The sequence below is a fragment of the Danio rerio genome, chromosome 4 (genome assembly GCF_052040795.2).
Source record: "Danio rerio strain M-AB ecotype USA chromosome 4, GRCz13ab, whole genome shotgun sequence".
In the NCBI taxonomy this organism is placed as follows: Eukaryota; Metazoa; Chordata; class Actinopteri; order Cypriniformes; family Danionidae; genus Danio; species Danio rerio.
Window position 1 is genome coordinate 71632998 of NC_141024.2, and position 16998 is coordinate 71649995.

General features: G+C 40.0%; 2 protein-coding genes across 6 annotated transcripts in view; both read left to right on the top strand.

Moving 5' to 3' along the window:
• si:cabz01054394.7 overlaps positions 1-16998 on the top strand; it is a 202854-nt gene that overhangs the window by 183913 nt on the left and 1943 nt on the right. The gene's annotated exons all lie outside the window — the stretch shown is intronic.
• The window catches only part of myrfl (myelin regulatory factor like), a 250410-nt gene continuing 236069 nt past the window's right edge, over positions 2658-16998 (top strand). For all 4 annotated transcript variants that reach the window (XM_088650227.1, XM_088650228.1, XM_087249843.2 and 1 more), the window contains exons 1-8: positions 2658-2871; positions 3712-3805; positions 6478-6565; positions 6641-6702; positions 6780-7170; positions 7249-7346; positions 9085-9232; positions 12183-12378. In XM_088650227.1, the coding sequence (XP_088506353.1) occupies positions 3760-3805; positions 6478-6565; positions 6641-6702; positions 6780-7170; positions 7249-7346; positions 9085-9232; positions 12183-12378 (1029 nt within the window). In that variant the 5' untranslated portion in view covers positions 2658-2871; positions 3712-3759. The remainder of the gene's footprint in view (positions 2872-3711; positions 3806-6477; positions 6566-6640; positions 6703-6779; positions 7171-7248; positions 7347-9084; positions 9233-12182; positions 12379-16998) is intronic.

Below are 16998 nucleotides of genomic sequence, written 5' to 3' on the forward strand. Positions count from 1 at the left end.
ACAAGAACACAAGTCCATTCTCTGCGTTCTTGGAATTGAGAAACAGCATCTCTTAAAAAAAAAAAAAAGTCAGGATTCTATTGTACTACCCCATATGATAATTTTCCCTAAACATCAGATTTTTCCTGTTTCTAAAACTTCATTTGAGCCTGAGAAGGTTAAAATAAAACACGCAGGACGAAGCAAAACGGAAAAAAAAGAAGCACTTTTTCGACGGTCCCTTACTGAGAGCTCCTCTCAGCGCGAGTTCTACCGGCTAAACGCAGATTGCGAGGGCTCAAACGGTGCAGTGCTCGTAAAGTCGAGCGAAACATAACCAGCTTTGTCTTTTTGTAGGAAACACACTTTAGATATCTTTAGGGTAAGAGGTTTTTCAGTTATTGCCGTCAATCGTACTGGTTTTGATTCGCCGCAATGTAAATATAGCTGCAGCAGGCCTGTAGCCAGCCTGGTGAAAGGGGTGGCTATTTTTTTCTCAAAAAGTGGACCTTTTTGCAGTTATACGCCTCAGTTTTTATTTAACTATAAGATTTAAATACTGCATTTTAGTGACTTTTTTGCTGGATTAGCTAGTCAGATTTTATCACAACCACACTTTTTTGATGTACTAAAATATTTCCTTAAAATTTCAATAATAATTAATAATAATAATAATAAAAAACTAATTACATCATATATCAATAGGAGAAAATAGCAATGTGTTAAAGTCCTAAAGTAAAAGAAAGTGTCTACTATAACTTATTAGACAAAAAAAAACAAACTAGCCAGCACATTCAACTGTCACAATTTGTACATTTCAATAAAATTAAAAAAATAAAACATAATAATAATAATACAATATTAATTCATTCTTCAGATTTTTTCTAGCCTCTTTGGTTAAAAAGCATAAAGCCTTATTCAATTTATAATTTTCATTATTTATGATGGCATAGCAGTTAAAAAGGACGAAAATATGACAAATGAGCTCATATTTGGGACAAATTTTGGACCTTTGTCAGTGAGGGGTGGGTCTTTCGAACCACCCGAACCTTCCTGGCTACAGGCCTGAAACGTTAGAACACGTTTTATGCTTATAGTAAATGTTTAATAGAATTTTGGCTGTAAAAGCGCATCTACAGGTGTTTCAGGCGCAGGTCAGACGTGACAGGATTAGCGCCTTTTGCTGTGAAGTGACACCTGATGGCTGAGGACTCCGCTTGCCATTAAAGCCTTCGTCGGACAGTTATTAAAAAAATAATGGTCGTTAAATTAGGTCGTGTACAGGACAAGTCAATAAACATACAGGACGTCCCGGCTAATGCGGCCAGTTAGCCTATGGATAGATTTTCATCTGTTAGGAAGTTAGTAACTTTTGCCTTAACGTTACCCTTGTTGGCAGTCTTGTTGAACATATTTTGCGATGATGACGCCGCTGCCTGCCTTTTCTGCCTTGCTCTTTTCGACCAACACCGTTACTCAAGTATCCATGTCGCATCATTCAAATGTTACCACTCAGTGGGTTTTCACGTGAATCACGTCACATTATTGAGCCTTCGAGGCTTTTTGGGATTCAAATTACTGGCCAGTATTTAAAATTAAACTTTATTACAACACATACTGAATATAAATATATTAGATTAATTATATAACAAATATATTATATAATATTCAATTACATAAAATAATTAAAGGGACAAATTCTGGACGTTTTGGCTGTGGGGGGTGGTTCGTTCGAACCACTCGAACTCCCCCCTGGCTACGGGCATGTGCAGTTATGTGACGTTGCGCAACCCACCTTTGTTGACTGTGCGACCCACAGTTTGAAAACCCCTGATCTAATGTACCCAGACTTTAGCACGTAGCTTTGATGCTAAATGATTATTGCAATGACTACAGGACATCTCTGTCACTGCTCTGGTTTGAATCAACGAGATCTTCTTCAGTCTTTTCCACAGTTGTAGTCTACTCACTCGCTTTCCCTCAACTTAATCCCTGCTTCATCTGGGGTCGCCATGGAAGAATGAACTGCCAAACTACTCTGGTACATGTTTTACCAGCGAATGCCCTACCTGCTGCAACTCGGGAAACACCCACACATTCACACACTGCAGCCAATTAAGTTGATCCAATTCAAATATATTGCTTGTCTATGGACTTTAAAGCACACTAAAGGATGCAGGAAAAAGCATAAACACGGGGAGAACATGCAAATACCGCAAAGAAAGGCCTTCTGGTCCAGCCGGGACGTGAACCAGTGACACTCATGCTAACCACTTAGCCTCCATGCTGCAACATAGTGTTTCTAGGGACAGATTTTCAATCAAGTTTAGGTCAGGACCGTAGGCTGACCATTTCGTTATTTTAATATTTTCAGCTTTGCTTATTCTGCTATGTTATTGTCTTGCATGACAATTGCTGGCCTTGAAATTAATTTTCAGAATATCACTCTGTCTTGATTTGGGTTTGTATCCGTTCAGAATGTAACCACTATGCGCTTCAGTCTCGGTGTGTTATCAAGTGAATTCGCACGGCTTGTTCCAGTCAAGTCCACAGCTGTGCAGGATATGATATATTTGCCCAGAAACACGCCTATCAATCCCTTCAGCTCTCGCAGTACGTCTGTGTGCGATTACCTCATAAACAAAGCTTGATTTATGGCCTCCCACAGGTGTTTGCTCGGATGTGGGTGGACTTTGGGGTCAGTGAACAAAGTGCATGCGGGACTGCGCAATGACTGCCCTTTTCTTTGAATAAGAGCTTCTTTAACTCTTATGGACATTTTTATTTTAGCATAGGGAAATATATAGAAATATCTGCCGTTACCGATGGATTACACTTGAGGTGCTCTTAGTAATGTGGGCTGAAATCAACACCGACATTCTGGAGTGAAAGGTAAGATTCAGTTTGTTGCTATTAACCGAAAAGACGGAGGAAACATCTCTACTGAAATCTGTCTAAACGGATTAGTAGCTTAATTAAGTTTTGTACGTTTCTGTTGCCGGTAAGTTTATTGTGTATACCAGGATGTAGCAAGGATTTTAGGCATCTAATATGCTAACGTATGTTACGTTTCTGTTCGTGAGATGTGTATGCAAAGTTTGTCAGATCATCTAAAATGGCTGCCGTAGTTGCGTATGCTGCTGAAAAATCCAGCTTAAACCAGCCTAGGCTGGTTGGCTGGTTTTAGCTGGTCGACCAGGCTGGTTTTAGAGGGGTTTTGGCCATTTCCAGGCTGGTTTCCAGCCATTTCCAACCTGGTTTTAGCTGGCCATGGTGGAAAATGACCAGCTAAAACTGGTTTAAGCTGGACATAGCTGGTTTTGGCTGGGCTTCCAGCCTGGCTAGGCTAGTTTTAGCTGGTCATCTCCCAGCCTGACCAGCTGAAATCAGGCTGGAAATGGCCAAAACCCATCTAAAACCAGCCTGGTCGACCAGCTAAAACCAGCCAACCAGCCTAGGCTGGTTTAAGCTGTTTTGTTCAGTAGGGAAATGCAACCAAATGAACAACAGTGTCATATTATGAGGTATATGAAGTATAAATCCAAGTCTATTCGGTGTTGGATGATAATAATTGTTAAAAAAAAAAAAGGTAACCAGTGTTGTGTGCTCGACACAGACATGCGACCGACTTTTCCAGATTCTCCGAAATGGAGAAAGGTGTTTAGATTGGTATTTGGGTCAGTTCTTGCTATCTCTCCATGTCTAAGATACAGCCTTGTCCCTTGTCCACAGGGCTTTTACGGTAGTGCGCACGTTAAATGTAATTCAGAAGCGAACCCAATGGACGTTCTTGGAGAAAACGAGGCCCTGCAGCAGTTCTTCAGTGGTAAGACAACTAAATAACGTTCACCTGCTTTGTTTAACCGATGGCCCTCCTGGTTTCATATGATAGCTGACTAATCATTTTCAATTAAATTGAATATTCATGAGCAATTTAAAGGCACAATATGTGAGATTTTTTTGAATTAGTTGTTAATATGTTAAATAATTAATATGTTCTTGCATTGTGCCGAAGGTTTTGAAGGATGTTTAAATCAAGCAGCTTTAAGTAGTGAGATGGAGTGTGTGTTGTCATAATAAAAGCGTCAGCAGCATAGCTTCAGCGTTTCTCTCGTTTCACTTCCACGGCTTTCAGCCTAACTCCGCTTCATACTATCATGATAATAAGTGTTGAACACTTTACTCATCATCAACATGATTTCTGCAGGAGTCCTGCATAATAAACCACGACTCCCACACTTAGTTATGTCGTTGTCAAAGTGCGCCTTTGTTTGTTGTGAATATGCGCACTCTAGTGGAGAAAATGCCACACTGTGCCTTTAAACAATGCGCATTATAAATACTGTACAAACCATTTCACTCAAACAATTACTAGAAATGCGGTATTGTGTGGAGTTTGGCCTTCATGGCACTCCCAATCACTATAGTAATGCAGTGTAGCGTAATCTGTACAGTGTGAAGGTGCAGTTTACACACGATAGTTCAAGGCCATGGATCTATAAAATCAGTCAGAAGCTCAGACAGATCAAGGACCCATAACGTGAATATACAGTTAAGGTCAGAATCATTAGCCTCACATTGAATTTTCTTTTTTAAATATTTCCCAAATGATGTTGAACAGATTCAGGAAATGTTCACAGTATGTCTGATAATATTTTTTCTTCCAGAAAAAGTCTTTTTTAATTTTTTAAAAGACGTTTTAATATTATTTGGTCAATATTATCAGCCCCTTTAAGCTACATATTTTTTCTCGATAGTCTACAAAGCAAACCATCGTTATACAATAACTTGCCTAATTACCCTAACCTGCCTAGTTAACCTAGTTAAGCCTTTAAATGTCACTTTAAGCTGTATAGAAGTGTCTTGAAAATATTATTTATTGTCATCATGGAAAAGATAAAATAAATCAGTTATTAGAAATGACCTATTAAAACTATTATGATTAGAAATGTGTTGAAATCTGCTCTCCGTTAAACAAAATCTGAGGGGGGAAAAAAACTGGGGCTAATAATTCTGACTTCAACTATATGTTCCCCCCCGCTGTTCCTGACTTGAACTCTGAAGATGAAACATTTGTATTGTCTATATAAAATCCATCGCAAATGAATCTTAATCTTGTACTGAATGTTGTGTTTGGTTGTCTTTCAGTCTGCTTTGTCCTGTGGAGAATCTTCCCCTCCATTCTCCTTAATCCTGTTAGACCGACAGAAATCATCTGATTTTAAAACTGCTTGTCCTGTCTGAGATGACTCTGGTTTTTTTGATCTACTGATGTTCTTTGCGGCATTGTTGTTGAGCATATTTAGGGTGTTTGTTTGGATTGTCAGTAGGTATTTATTTATTGCAGCCTTCTGTCTGCCTGGGCAAAACCTAAATGGGAGACCTCAAGGGAAAACTAGTTTGCTGCTGGAAGAGGTGATAGTGAGGCCAGTGGGTGGTGCTCAGGCTGTTGTCTGTGTGGTTCCCAGTGCCTCAGTTTAGTGACAATATACTGATGCCCTGACTCGTGTGGTCATTAATGCCACAATGAAATAAAAACTTACTCTTATTACTATATATATATATATATATACACATAAACATACATATATATATATATATATATATATATATATATATATATATATATATATATATATATATATATATATATGTGTATGTATGGATGTATGGATGTATGTGTATATATGTTTGTGTCTATATGTGTATATATATATATATATATATATATATATATATATATATATATGTGTGTGTGTGTGTGTGTATATATATATCTAGCGTTATTATTGTTCACCAGTCCACGTTCATATCGCCTCCGGGCATCTTCTTCAATGTGCGCTCGCATTGACAGTTTTGCGCTTGAGCGCCTCCAAGTGCTGTTTACTGTAACTGCAGCCGCTCATTGCACCTGAACAAAAGTGCCAATCTGATTGGAGGAAAAGGTTTAGACGCGGCGCGTCAAAACAAAAAAACGAGCATGAGGTGTTTCTTTAAAGTTACGATTTTACGCTTGCCGGTTTGCGCGTTGGTGTGCGATCACATTAGCGCCCTTTATTTAGTCATGTTATTGAACGTCGACGGAAAACACGAGCAAAAAGCGTCCTGGTGTGCACGGGGCTTAACAATAGCATAGCTTACAATGATGAAACTCGCAAAACAAGCAGCTTCCTAGTGGTTAACAAAGAAAAAATATGTGGCCAACTTGAAAAAAAGCCAAATCTGCGTGGATGGAATGGATGATTTTATTGAGAATGTCTTCACTTTTGTTGTAGATGATCAAACGGCCTATGGATTTAGAATGACCAGGGGGTTTTGGATGAAATATCAAAATCTGACTGCTCTCAGATTTCTTTTAAAGCACAATACTGCCTTCTCTGGTGCATCAGGAAAAGGAAACTCTACCTGATCCTGAGATTTTTTTATCACGTCAATGAATTTCATCGCATTCATTGACATTTGACACGAGAAAGAATTGTGACTTGTTTTTGCCATCAGGACAAGATGTGAGTGGTGTGTTGGAGAGTGCTGTGGTAGACACCAGTATTCTGGAGCAGTATTTGAGCAATGAGACAGATCCCACTTTGTGAGTTTCTACAAATAAAAATCGACACAACATGGTTATCCGATGTCTTTAGCACTGATTTTGCTTCTTTCTCAGCATCTTACCTGAATCACCACCCGATTCTGCATCAGAACGTAGTTCACCACCGCAAATTCGAGGTGATGTCTTCTCTAATAATACATTCCATCGTACAACGCATTTGTTGAAGCCATTAAACCGTATTTCTGTCCACAAGATTCCCGATGGTCCACTGAACAATGCAGCCAGGATGCATATAGCATATCAGCAGCCGCCTTCCCACCACCCTGTCCCTTCAAAGACCGAAAACAAGATCACTGTGAAGGTTCTGGACACGTGTATGACGTTGGCAGAAACTTGGGGACTCATATCAAGGCTATTTCTCCTGCTTTGGTCTCTCAGAACAGTGTAAACGCAACTACAGAAGCAACCACATGCAAGTATGCACCCATCCCTGCTGTCCCCCAGTATACCCAGTGCCTATCAACAGCTCATCCAGCAGGACATTTGCCCGCGAATGCTGTTGCGGCCTCCTCATGTATGCCCCATGCTTCTCTCCCAGCGACTGTGTACCATTATATGCCTCCAAAACACAACCAGCATGAAGGGTAAGGATGACAGTGCTGTTTTCCTTCGTTATGCCATTTCTTCATTGTGTTCACAGTGTGATTTGCTTGCTTTAACAGGAATAGTTTTCACGAAAACAAGAAAAGAAGAAGGTCAAACTCTTTCGAGGGGCACCCGGAGCAGTCCACAGACCCAGTATGGGACAAACCATCATTCTGTGAGTACTCCATCAGGTGACAGGGATTTATTTTGTGATTTGTAAATGTTGATTTGTGGCTATTTATATATATATACAAGTTTCCACTCATCATTCTTGAGATGTTTCAGCAGCTTCATTGGAGTTCACCTGTGTTCAATTCAGTAGATTGGACATGATCTGAAAAGGCGTACACCTGTCTATATAAGCTCCCAGGGTTGACAGTGCATGTCAAAGCACAAACCAAGCATGAAGGCAAAGGAATTGTCTGTAGATCTCCGAGACAGGATTTAGGCACAAGGCTGGGGAAGGTTACAGAAACATTTCTGCTGCTCTGAAAGTTCTAATGAGCACAGCGGCCTCCATCATCCGTAAGTGGAAGATGTTTGGAACCACCAGGATTCCTCCTAGAGTTGGCCGGCCATCCAAGCTGAGTGATCAGGGGAGAAGGGCCTTAGTCAGGGAGGTGTTTAATAACCCGATGGTCACTCTGTCTGAGCTCCAGCGTTCTTCTGTGGAGAGAAGGGAACCTTACAGAAGGACAACCATCTGTGCAGCAATCCACCAATCAGGCCTGTATGGTAGAGTGGCCAGACGGAAGCCACCCCCTTCCTGGAATTTGCCAAAATGCATCTGAAGGACTCTCAGACCATAAGAAGCAAAACCCTCTGGTCTGATGAGACTAAAATCGAACTCTTTGGAGTGAATGCCAGGCGTTATGTCCGGAGAAAACGCGGCACCGCTCATCACCAGGCTAATATCTTTTTGAAACAGCCCATTTTAGGCTTTGATTCAAATCGTGCCATTTTGGTCAATTGAAATGAGATTGTGCTCTGTTCAAAAGAGGGTGGAGCTACAAACACCTGTGCATCAGCATAATGGTAACAAGACTAATGCTACCTCGGTGAAAATCTGAGAACATAGGCGTAGAAGGCAGTCCATGGAGACCAGTGTTCATCCTAAAACTCACTTTAAGAGTTTACACTTAGCTGTAAATCAATAAAGCGTAATTGTCATGTTGTCTCGGGAGAGAGCCCTGAGCTCGTAATATCCTTGAGCCCGGGGCTCCGTCCTGTTAGAAGGGCGAGAGGGGAGTTCGAGCTCAGGTAGCTCTCGAGAACTCCCCTGCTTGTCGCCGTGTGAAAAGTGTTAACTAAGGTTGTCTTGGGTGACCATTTGGTTTAGTCGATTAGCTATGGTTTATGTTTTTGGACGGTGGCAGGAAACCGGGGAACCTAGAGGAAACCCACGCGAACACTGGGAGAACATGGAAACTCCGCACAGAAACGCCAACCAGCCCGATAGGAGGTTGGAACAGTGGTTTTCTTGCTGTGAGGTAACATTGTTAGCCACTGGAAGGGTGGAAGTAGGGGTGTAAGTGGGAGGGGGGGGGGGTATTTATAAATAAATGGTTATTTAAAATGCTTCCGTAATCATCTAATAGGGCAGATTACGGATCTAATGAGGTGCCTCGTAATCTTGTAACGGCGGCCGGTTGCTTCTCACTCAGGGCTGTTTATGCTAATAAGGGAGATATGGTCATTAGTGGGCCTGGCTTACCCCCTCTGATGAAACGTATAATGGGAGAATGCCAAAGTGTTTCTTGTTTTTATCAAGTCTGATTATAAAAACATGAATGGATTAAACCATTAGAGGCTGGCGATATGCACACAACGTTCCCCCACAACCATGTTTGAACCTCTTAAAAAGGGATTTTTGCATGATAGGTCTCCATTAATGGTTGCTTTTTTGTGTTCAGGTCCGGAGAGTGGCTCGTATGAAGCGCAGTCGTGCGAAAGCGACACCGCCGGTGGAAGTCCGGCATGCGGGTTTCACCAGCAGCTCACGTGGGATCGCTATCAGCCCAGTCAGTGGTGCACACTCCACAACAGCAGATCTGAAACACTGTAAGACCCTTAACACTGCGTACAAAGGTTTAGATCGGGGTGTCCAAACTTTTTCGCATTAAGGGCCAAAAACCAAATATCATTGAGAGCTGTGGGCCTAGGGCAGGGGTGGGCAAACTCGGTCCTGGAGGGCCGGTCTCCTGCACAGTTTAGCTCTAACTCTAATCAAACACACCTGCTGATATATTTCTAGTGATCTTGAAGACACTGATTGGCTTGTTCAGGTGTGTTTGATTAGAGATGGAGCTAAACTATGCAGGACACCTACCCTCCAGGACCGGGTTTGCCCACCACTGGCCTAGGGTAAATATACCAATCTATGTTACATTTTAAGTTGTCATGATTAACTTCCTAATTATTCATAAAATTTCAAAATAAATAGTAAATGATATTAAATGGTTGCAATAAAAACATAAACAATCACATTTATAACACAGCGGAGTTCAATGCTGAAAACACAGGTCAAGCAGAATCTGCCTTTGACTAGATTCGCTCACCAAAGGCTCTGCATTGGCAGGTGACAGTATGTCTGATTAATTTACGCCATTTAATTGAAACATTTAATTCCAGTTAGCGTTTAGCAATAAAACAAACAAACAAAATGCTACATTAAATTTGAATTGACAAACTCTAAACCATCCCTATCTGTTCACAGATGAGATGACGGCCAAATCAAAGGTTACCCTGGGCCAACTTTGGCCTGCAGGCTCTAGTTTTGGCATCTCTGGTTTAGATATTACAGCTTTTTTTGGTAATTCAAATCGCCATAACCAAAGTCCTTACCATGGTACATGTTCAAACACATAGTACTGTTGTATCTCAGATTCTGAATAACGTTTATGTCTCACAATAAAGCAGTATCTTCTGGGATTTTTGTTGATGGGTATTTTAAGCAATGTATATTATATAATATCATATATTATACTGAAGAAAGGGGTGGCTCAGTGCTTAGCACTGTGGCCTCACAGCAAGAAGGTCTCTGGTTCGAGTCCCGGCTGAACAAGTTCTGTGTCAAGTTTGCATGTTTCTCCCTCCGGGTGCTCCGGTTTCCCCCACAATCCAAACCAACCCAGGCTCAGTCTGAAAACGTAGTCCTGCGGACGTTTCTGAAGACCGGGAGGCACATATTTTTGCAGTTTTGGTTTTCGCTAATTCGCAAGAGGCCGCTGTGTGCGCTTTTTCTTATCTCAAATGTCTCTCCCGAGAGCCGTTCGTGAACTCACCAGAGTCCGCTGTCGACTGACTGAATGATTGACTGGGCGACCGGCCAATCGACCCTCCTCCTTCCCTAAACCCAACCAATTTTACAGATTGACCCGCCCGCCCGCTTACTTCCCTAAACCCAACCAACGGTTTACAAAAGCCTTCCAGAAAAAGAAAAGCCCTTGTCACGTTTTTGGATTTTACCACATTTTCTGTTTTTGATTTCTGGAACTGCTCTTTTCCTCGGACTCGAATCCGTTTCTCGTCATCATCGTGGTCAACTCTTCTCTGCATCTCAAGTCTGTCGGCGTACACGACGAGCTAACCGAACAAACTGGTTGCATCGGGAAAGCCCTCCACAAGGAGGTAAGCTCAGCCGGTAAGCGCGTCACACCGCCCCCTAGCGTTCGCATAAAAAAATTCAAATGCAGCCATACGTACCTCCAGCCTGATCTCACGAGAAAACGTTAGTATTTTACGTTTTGCCAGTTTAGTGGCTAATTCGTACGAATTCGTACGAGTTCAGTCGTACGAAATGGTACGATTTTAAAAAAGAGGCGTGGCACCTGACCCCACCCCTAACCCCTACCGTCATTGGGGGATAAGCAAATCGTACTAAATTGTACGAATTAGATCGTACGAATTCATACGAATTAGCCACTAAATGAAAAAGTTAGGAATTGCCGTGAGATTGTGTTGGTACCTCCGGCTACATAATTGCGGTCTCCAGAAACGTCTACGTTTTCAAAATGAGCCTGTGTTGGTCCAAACACACGCGCTATTTGGTTGAATTGGATCAACTAAATTGGAAGTAGTGTATGTGCGTGAATGTGAGAGTGTATGGGCGTTTCCCAGTACTGGCTTGCAGCTGGAAGTGCATCCACTGTGTGAAATAGATGCTGGGATAGTTGCCGATTCATTCCCCTGATGTATAAAGGGACTAAGCAGCAGGAAAATGAATGAATACTGAAGAAAGCTGAAAACTTGTAACCGTCGACTTCCATAGTAAATGTTTTACCTACCTTAGATGTCAGTGGCTTCCAAAATGGTTTGGAACAAGTGGAGGATGAGAAAATGATGACAGAATTAGCATTTTTAGTAAGCTATCCCTTCAAGCACATAGTGAACAGGATATTAATGCTTGCTTGACCATTGTGAAGTCTAACGTTATCGTTAACACCAATATTATAAACAGATAAGTATAGTAGCATCTAAACCAGAGCAAGTTTACGATAGGCAAATACTTTAGGTGCTCGTTCACGTTTAAACCTGCATGGTTTCTGATTGGCTATCAATTTTTTACTGTTCATCGCAATTGCGCAGCTATTTTTTTCACTTAAAGCTAATTTGTTTGTTGTTAGTCGTCATCTTTTATGCGCACGTGTCTTTGCCCAGTACTTATTAATTTTAGTCATGAACTGCTGACTCATACAGCTTATGATATTCCATATATCCAGTATGGAAGTAGTTTCATTAATTAGGTATCTTTAAATATGCCTGTTTGTCTTTTCTTTGTTGTTGTTATGTCTGTTATCTTTTATGTGCGTCACATATGTTCAATAAACTCACTGCAGAGTGTTGCCAATTCAGTATTACATTTAACTCTGCACGCAAATGTGAACTATGTGATTATCGAACTGTTGCCAAAAACAATCGGCATCACATTTGCGTCCGTGCTAATATTCACACGCACGTCATGCGGATCAGATCTCGTTACAGTTACAATCTCTTGACGTCTCTCGTGTAGGCCACCTCCGGGTTACCACGTGGACACCGACAAGGGTTTCAGCTTCTCCGCAGCCGATGAAGCCTTTGTGTGTCAGAAGAAGAACCACTTCCAGGTGACGGTTCACATAGGCATGGTCGGAGATCCCAGATTCATTCGAACGCCCGTCGGTCTGATGCCGGTCGAGAGCTTCCACGTCAAGGTCTTTGGAGTCAAGGTAATGACAAAACAAGCTAAATCTTGTGCTGAAACCCTGGACCACAAAACTAGCAATAATTTTATTTTATTTTTTTTTAAATATTTGAGATTTATACATCAACTCAAAGTTAAATAAATAAACTTCCCATTGACATATATTATATTTTTGGGGATTTGGCTGAGATGCAGCTATTTGAAAGTCTGGAAGGATTCAAAAAACTTTAAATGCAGAAAAAAAACAATCCCCTGTAAACCTGTGTATAGTGCTTAGCATTGCACATTACCAGTCAAAAGTGGAGTTGTGATCTATTTACTGATAGAATTGTTCGAAAATTGGCATCGGAACTTGATCTTTACTTGATTTTTGGCATAAAATCCCTGCTGAAAAATCCAGCTTAAACCAGCCTAGGCTGGTTGGCTGGTTTTAGCTGGTCGACCAGGCTGGTTTTAGAGGGGTTTTGGCCACTTCCAGGCTGGTTTCCAGCCATTTCCAGCCTGGTCTTAGCTGGTCAGGCTGGGAGATGACCAGCTTAAACCAGATTGATCAGCCTAGCCAAGCTGGGAGTCCAGCCAAGACCAGCTATATCCAGCTTCAACCAGGCTGGTTGAGCTGGTTTTAGCTGGATTTGGCTGGTCATTTTTCAGTCTGACCAGCTAGGACCAGGCTGGAAATGGTTGGAAACCAGTCTGGAAATGGCCAAAACCCCTCTAAAACCAGGCTGGTCGACCAGCTAAAACCAGCCAACCAGCCTAGGCTGGTTTAAGCTGGATTTTTCAGCAGGGATGCTCCTTTTCAGCAACTTGTCTAAACAAAAATCTGTTATTTAGCAGGTTGTGTATTTTCAATTCATGATTTTTTTTTGTTTATTAATGCTTTTGAATTGCATTATGGGACTTTTATGTCTGCTCTGTAGACTTTCGTTGTTGAAAATTGAACACCGCAGTTTATCAAAATGACTTTTATTGACGTTTTAGTAGGTTTTTTTTTTCATTGTAATTATTGACAAACATAGTACAATAGAATACATCTCACAACAATTATGAACAAAATAAAGATAAATAAAAATAAAATGAAGTAAATTATCTGTTATACAAAGTATAATCAGATGCCAGGGGTAAAAAAAAAAAAAAAAAAAAAAAATATATATATATATATATATATATATATATATATAGGTAAGATAATGTTAATAATAAAAACAAAAAAACTTTTATTCTATCAATTGAAATTTACATAATGCTTCATTTTTAATTTTTTTTTAGCTTTTCTGTTTTTAATGTTACATAATGTAGAACCATATTGTTTAATCTCCTTTATAAAATGAACACAATTTGGCTTAGCTTTGGCCCATTTCTTGACATGAATATGGTATTTTCCACGTAATAATGTTAGTGGTATAAGACAATAGGTTGTACTTTTTGAATCAATTCCATCTTGTACTAAAGCAAATATGACATCACATAACCCAATTCGTATTAGTGCACCAAATGTTCTTGAAATAAAGTTCGAAACATCAATCCAAAATAATTTTGAGTAAACACATTGAAAAACTAGATTCTTTAACAATCCCACAAAAATCGCAAGAGTTATCTTGATCAACTTCAAACCGTTCAAATAACTCTTTTACAGGATAAACTCTGTGTAAAATTGTAAAAGATATCTGTCTTACTTTATTATGTCTAAAAAATGTACTATACGTTCTTCCACTCAATGTTTCCAAATTTTGATGACCAGAAGACTGTTGAAGATGGTATATGATTCTTTTTTAACACATTCCTAAAATATCTATTACTACATTTCCCTGCTGAAAAATCCAGCTTAAACCAGCCTAGGCTGGTTGGCTGGTTTTAGCGGGGTTTTGGCCACTTCCAGGCTGGTTTCCACCCATTTCCAGCCTGGTCTTAGCTGGTCAGGCTGGGAGATGACTAGCTAAAACCAGCTTGATCAGCCTAGCCAAGCTGGGAGTCCAGAAAAAAAAAAACCCCAGCTATATCCAGCTTCAACCAGGCTGGTTGAGCTGGTTTTAGCTGGATTTGGCAGGTCATTTTCCAGCCTGACCAGCTAGGACCAGGCTGGAAATGGGTGAAAACCAGCCTGAAAATGGCCAAAACCCCTCTAAAACCAGGCTGGTCGACCAGCTAAAACCAGCCAGCCAGCCTAGTCTGGTTTAAGCTGGATTTTTCAGCAGGGTTATCTTTAACAATGTTAACATCCCCAATAAATAAAACATCATCATTTGTCTTTGGCTGTTGGTCCACATGGTATAAGGAATTGCGCAACAGTGATACAACTTTGCTTATTATTGCATCAAAAATAACAGCAAAGTCTTTTGGTTTTACAGGTACTTTGAATTTTTTTAAGGGATTCCGAGTTTGACAAAAGCAATCCATAGGCTATTCATTAACTAAGTAATTGACTGACAGTAAATATTCCATTGTCATACCATGATTGAATAAATATAGACTTCCTTTTGTACAAGATATCTTTATTATTCCATAGAAAATACCGATGAGGTGTAAAATTATGTTTATAGACCAACTACCAAGCCAGCAATGCCTGCTTGACGTTTTAGTTTGAAACAATAGAGCTTTTTCACAATGGCGTCACTTCACTTCCCCCTAGCGGCAACGCGGTGTATTTTTAGTTTAGTTTTTAGTTTCCGGTTTACCTTTGAATGAATGGGAGACTTCTCTGGAAAATGTACAAAAAATATTACACAATCTGATTTAAGACTATTATTAGTATTGGCCATGTGTCCAAATGTTTCCCTTTCATTAATGAGCTGCTTTCTGAGTTTGAAAACGATTCTTTAGGTTATTAAGAATAGGAACTATTGTTTATAAAGAAAAGCAACCTTTTCACTTATTGATTCCCTGCTGAAAAATCCAGCTTAAACCAGCCTAGGCTGGTTGTCTGGTTTTAGCTGGTCGACCAGTCTGGTTTTAGAGTGGCTTTGGCTACTTCCAGGCTGGTTTCCAGCCATTTCCAGCCTGGTCTGGTCATGCTGGAAAGTGACCAGCTAAAACCATTTAAAACCAGCTTGACCATCCTGTTTTAAGCTTGACATAGCTGGTTTTGGCTGGGCTCCCAGCCTGGCTAGGCTGGTCAAGCTGGTTTTAGCTGGACCAGGCTGGATACCAGCCTGGAAATGGCCAAAACCCCTCTAAAACCAGGCTGGTCGACCAGCTAAAACCAGCCTAGGCTGGATTAAACTGGATTTTTTAGCAAGTTTACGTTTATTTCCTCAAAAATGGATTTGTTTTAACTTTAATGCTGCTCTGAATATAAATGCATATCATCAGTTAATTGTTCCAGCATGAGCACAATTCTTTACTAAATCTTATTTTACCGGGTAAGTATGTCTATACATGCAACCAGTTTCGTCATTTATTATTTACTACTCATACTAATAATTATAACATTTATTAATGTTTTGTTCAGTTTATCCATTTTAAGTAATTAGATATGTCCCACCGCCACCTTTTGCGTGGATTTAATTTGATATCTGTACTACCTTTTAATCAGTGATGTCACAAATAATGTCACAATCTAATAATACTAAATTAATTTATTGTCGTCTTGGTGTTACTTTTGCAATTGTACATTTTTAAAATGACTCTGTTTGATTAGGAAAAGTCACATACAACATTGTTATTTTATTTCATTTAAATTGAATATTTAAATAGACATATGCTTTGTTCATGAATAAAATACCTACACAGAAAAAAACAGAGAACGTGAATAGTATGAATGTGTTTTGTGAATCAGCTGTCAGTAAACACCCAGTATTATTTATTTTTTTATTCTTCAGGACACAAATAAAAATAAAATAAATAATTCTGACATAAAAAAATGTGTGTAAACATCTGAAATCTTTATTTGACAACTGCTGACAAGTCCAGAGCAGCTTCATCTGCAGTAAAGACAGCAGCACAAAGCAATAGACTCCTTTTAAAGTCCCATTTTTTTTTTGTTCAAGCAGAAATCTGGATGATTTTTGTTTTAGATGTCAGATGTCTCACCAGACAACAGAAAGAGTCTAACCGTTTCTGTAGTAAATATACAGCTGACTGGGTGAGTTCTCTATGGGGATTTCTGTGTAGGCGGAAGTAGCGATACACTGTGTGGAGTGAAACGTGACGTCATGTGAAAGGGCTCTATATGCTGAACAAGACATAATAAATGTATAATTAAGGTGTCTGTACTGTAATTTTCAACACCAAACCACACAATAAATCACTTTTTCTAACTTTTCAACACCAAAAGTTGTTGGAGGAAAGATCCAGATCCCGTTATGCTCTTCCAAAAGCACAAAAGCACGTTGAATCACGAAAAAAACCTGATACTTTATATGATTTAGTTTTTATTTTACGATGTAATCTCAGTCAAGAACACAATTTTCAAATTGACATTGTTAACTCTGAAGGTTGAGAGGTTTCTAAGCCATTTGAATGTTTTAAAGGAATGCTAATATGCCCCTTTTAACAAGATGTAAAATAAGTCTCTGATGTCCCTAGAGGGTGAGGGCTGTATTTTGACGGTCCATGCGCAGAGCGCAAAACGCAGGGCGCAAACACTTTCAGGGCGTGTCAGGACGCATTTTTGCTAATTTAAGGACGGGAAATCTGCTTTGCGACG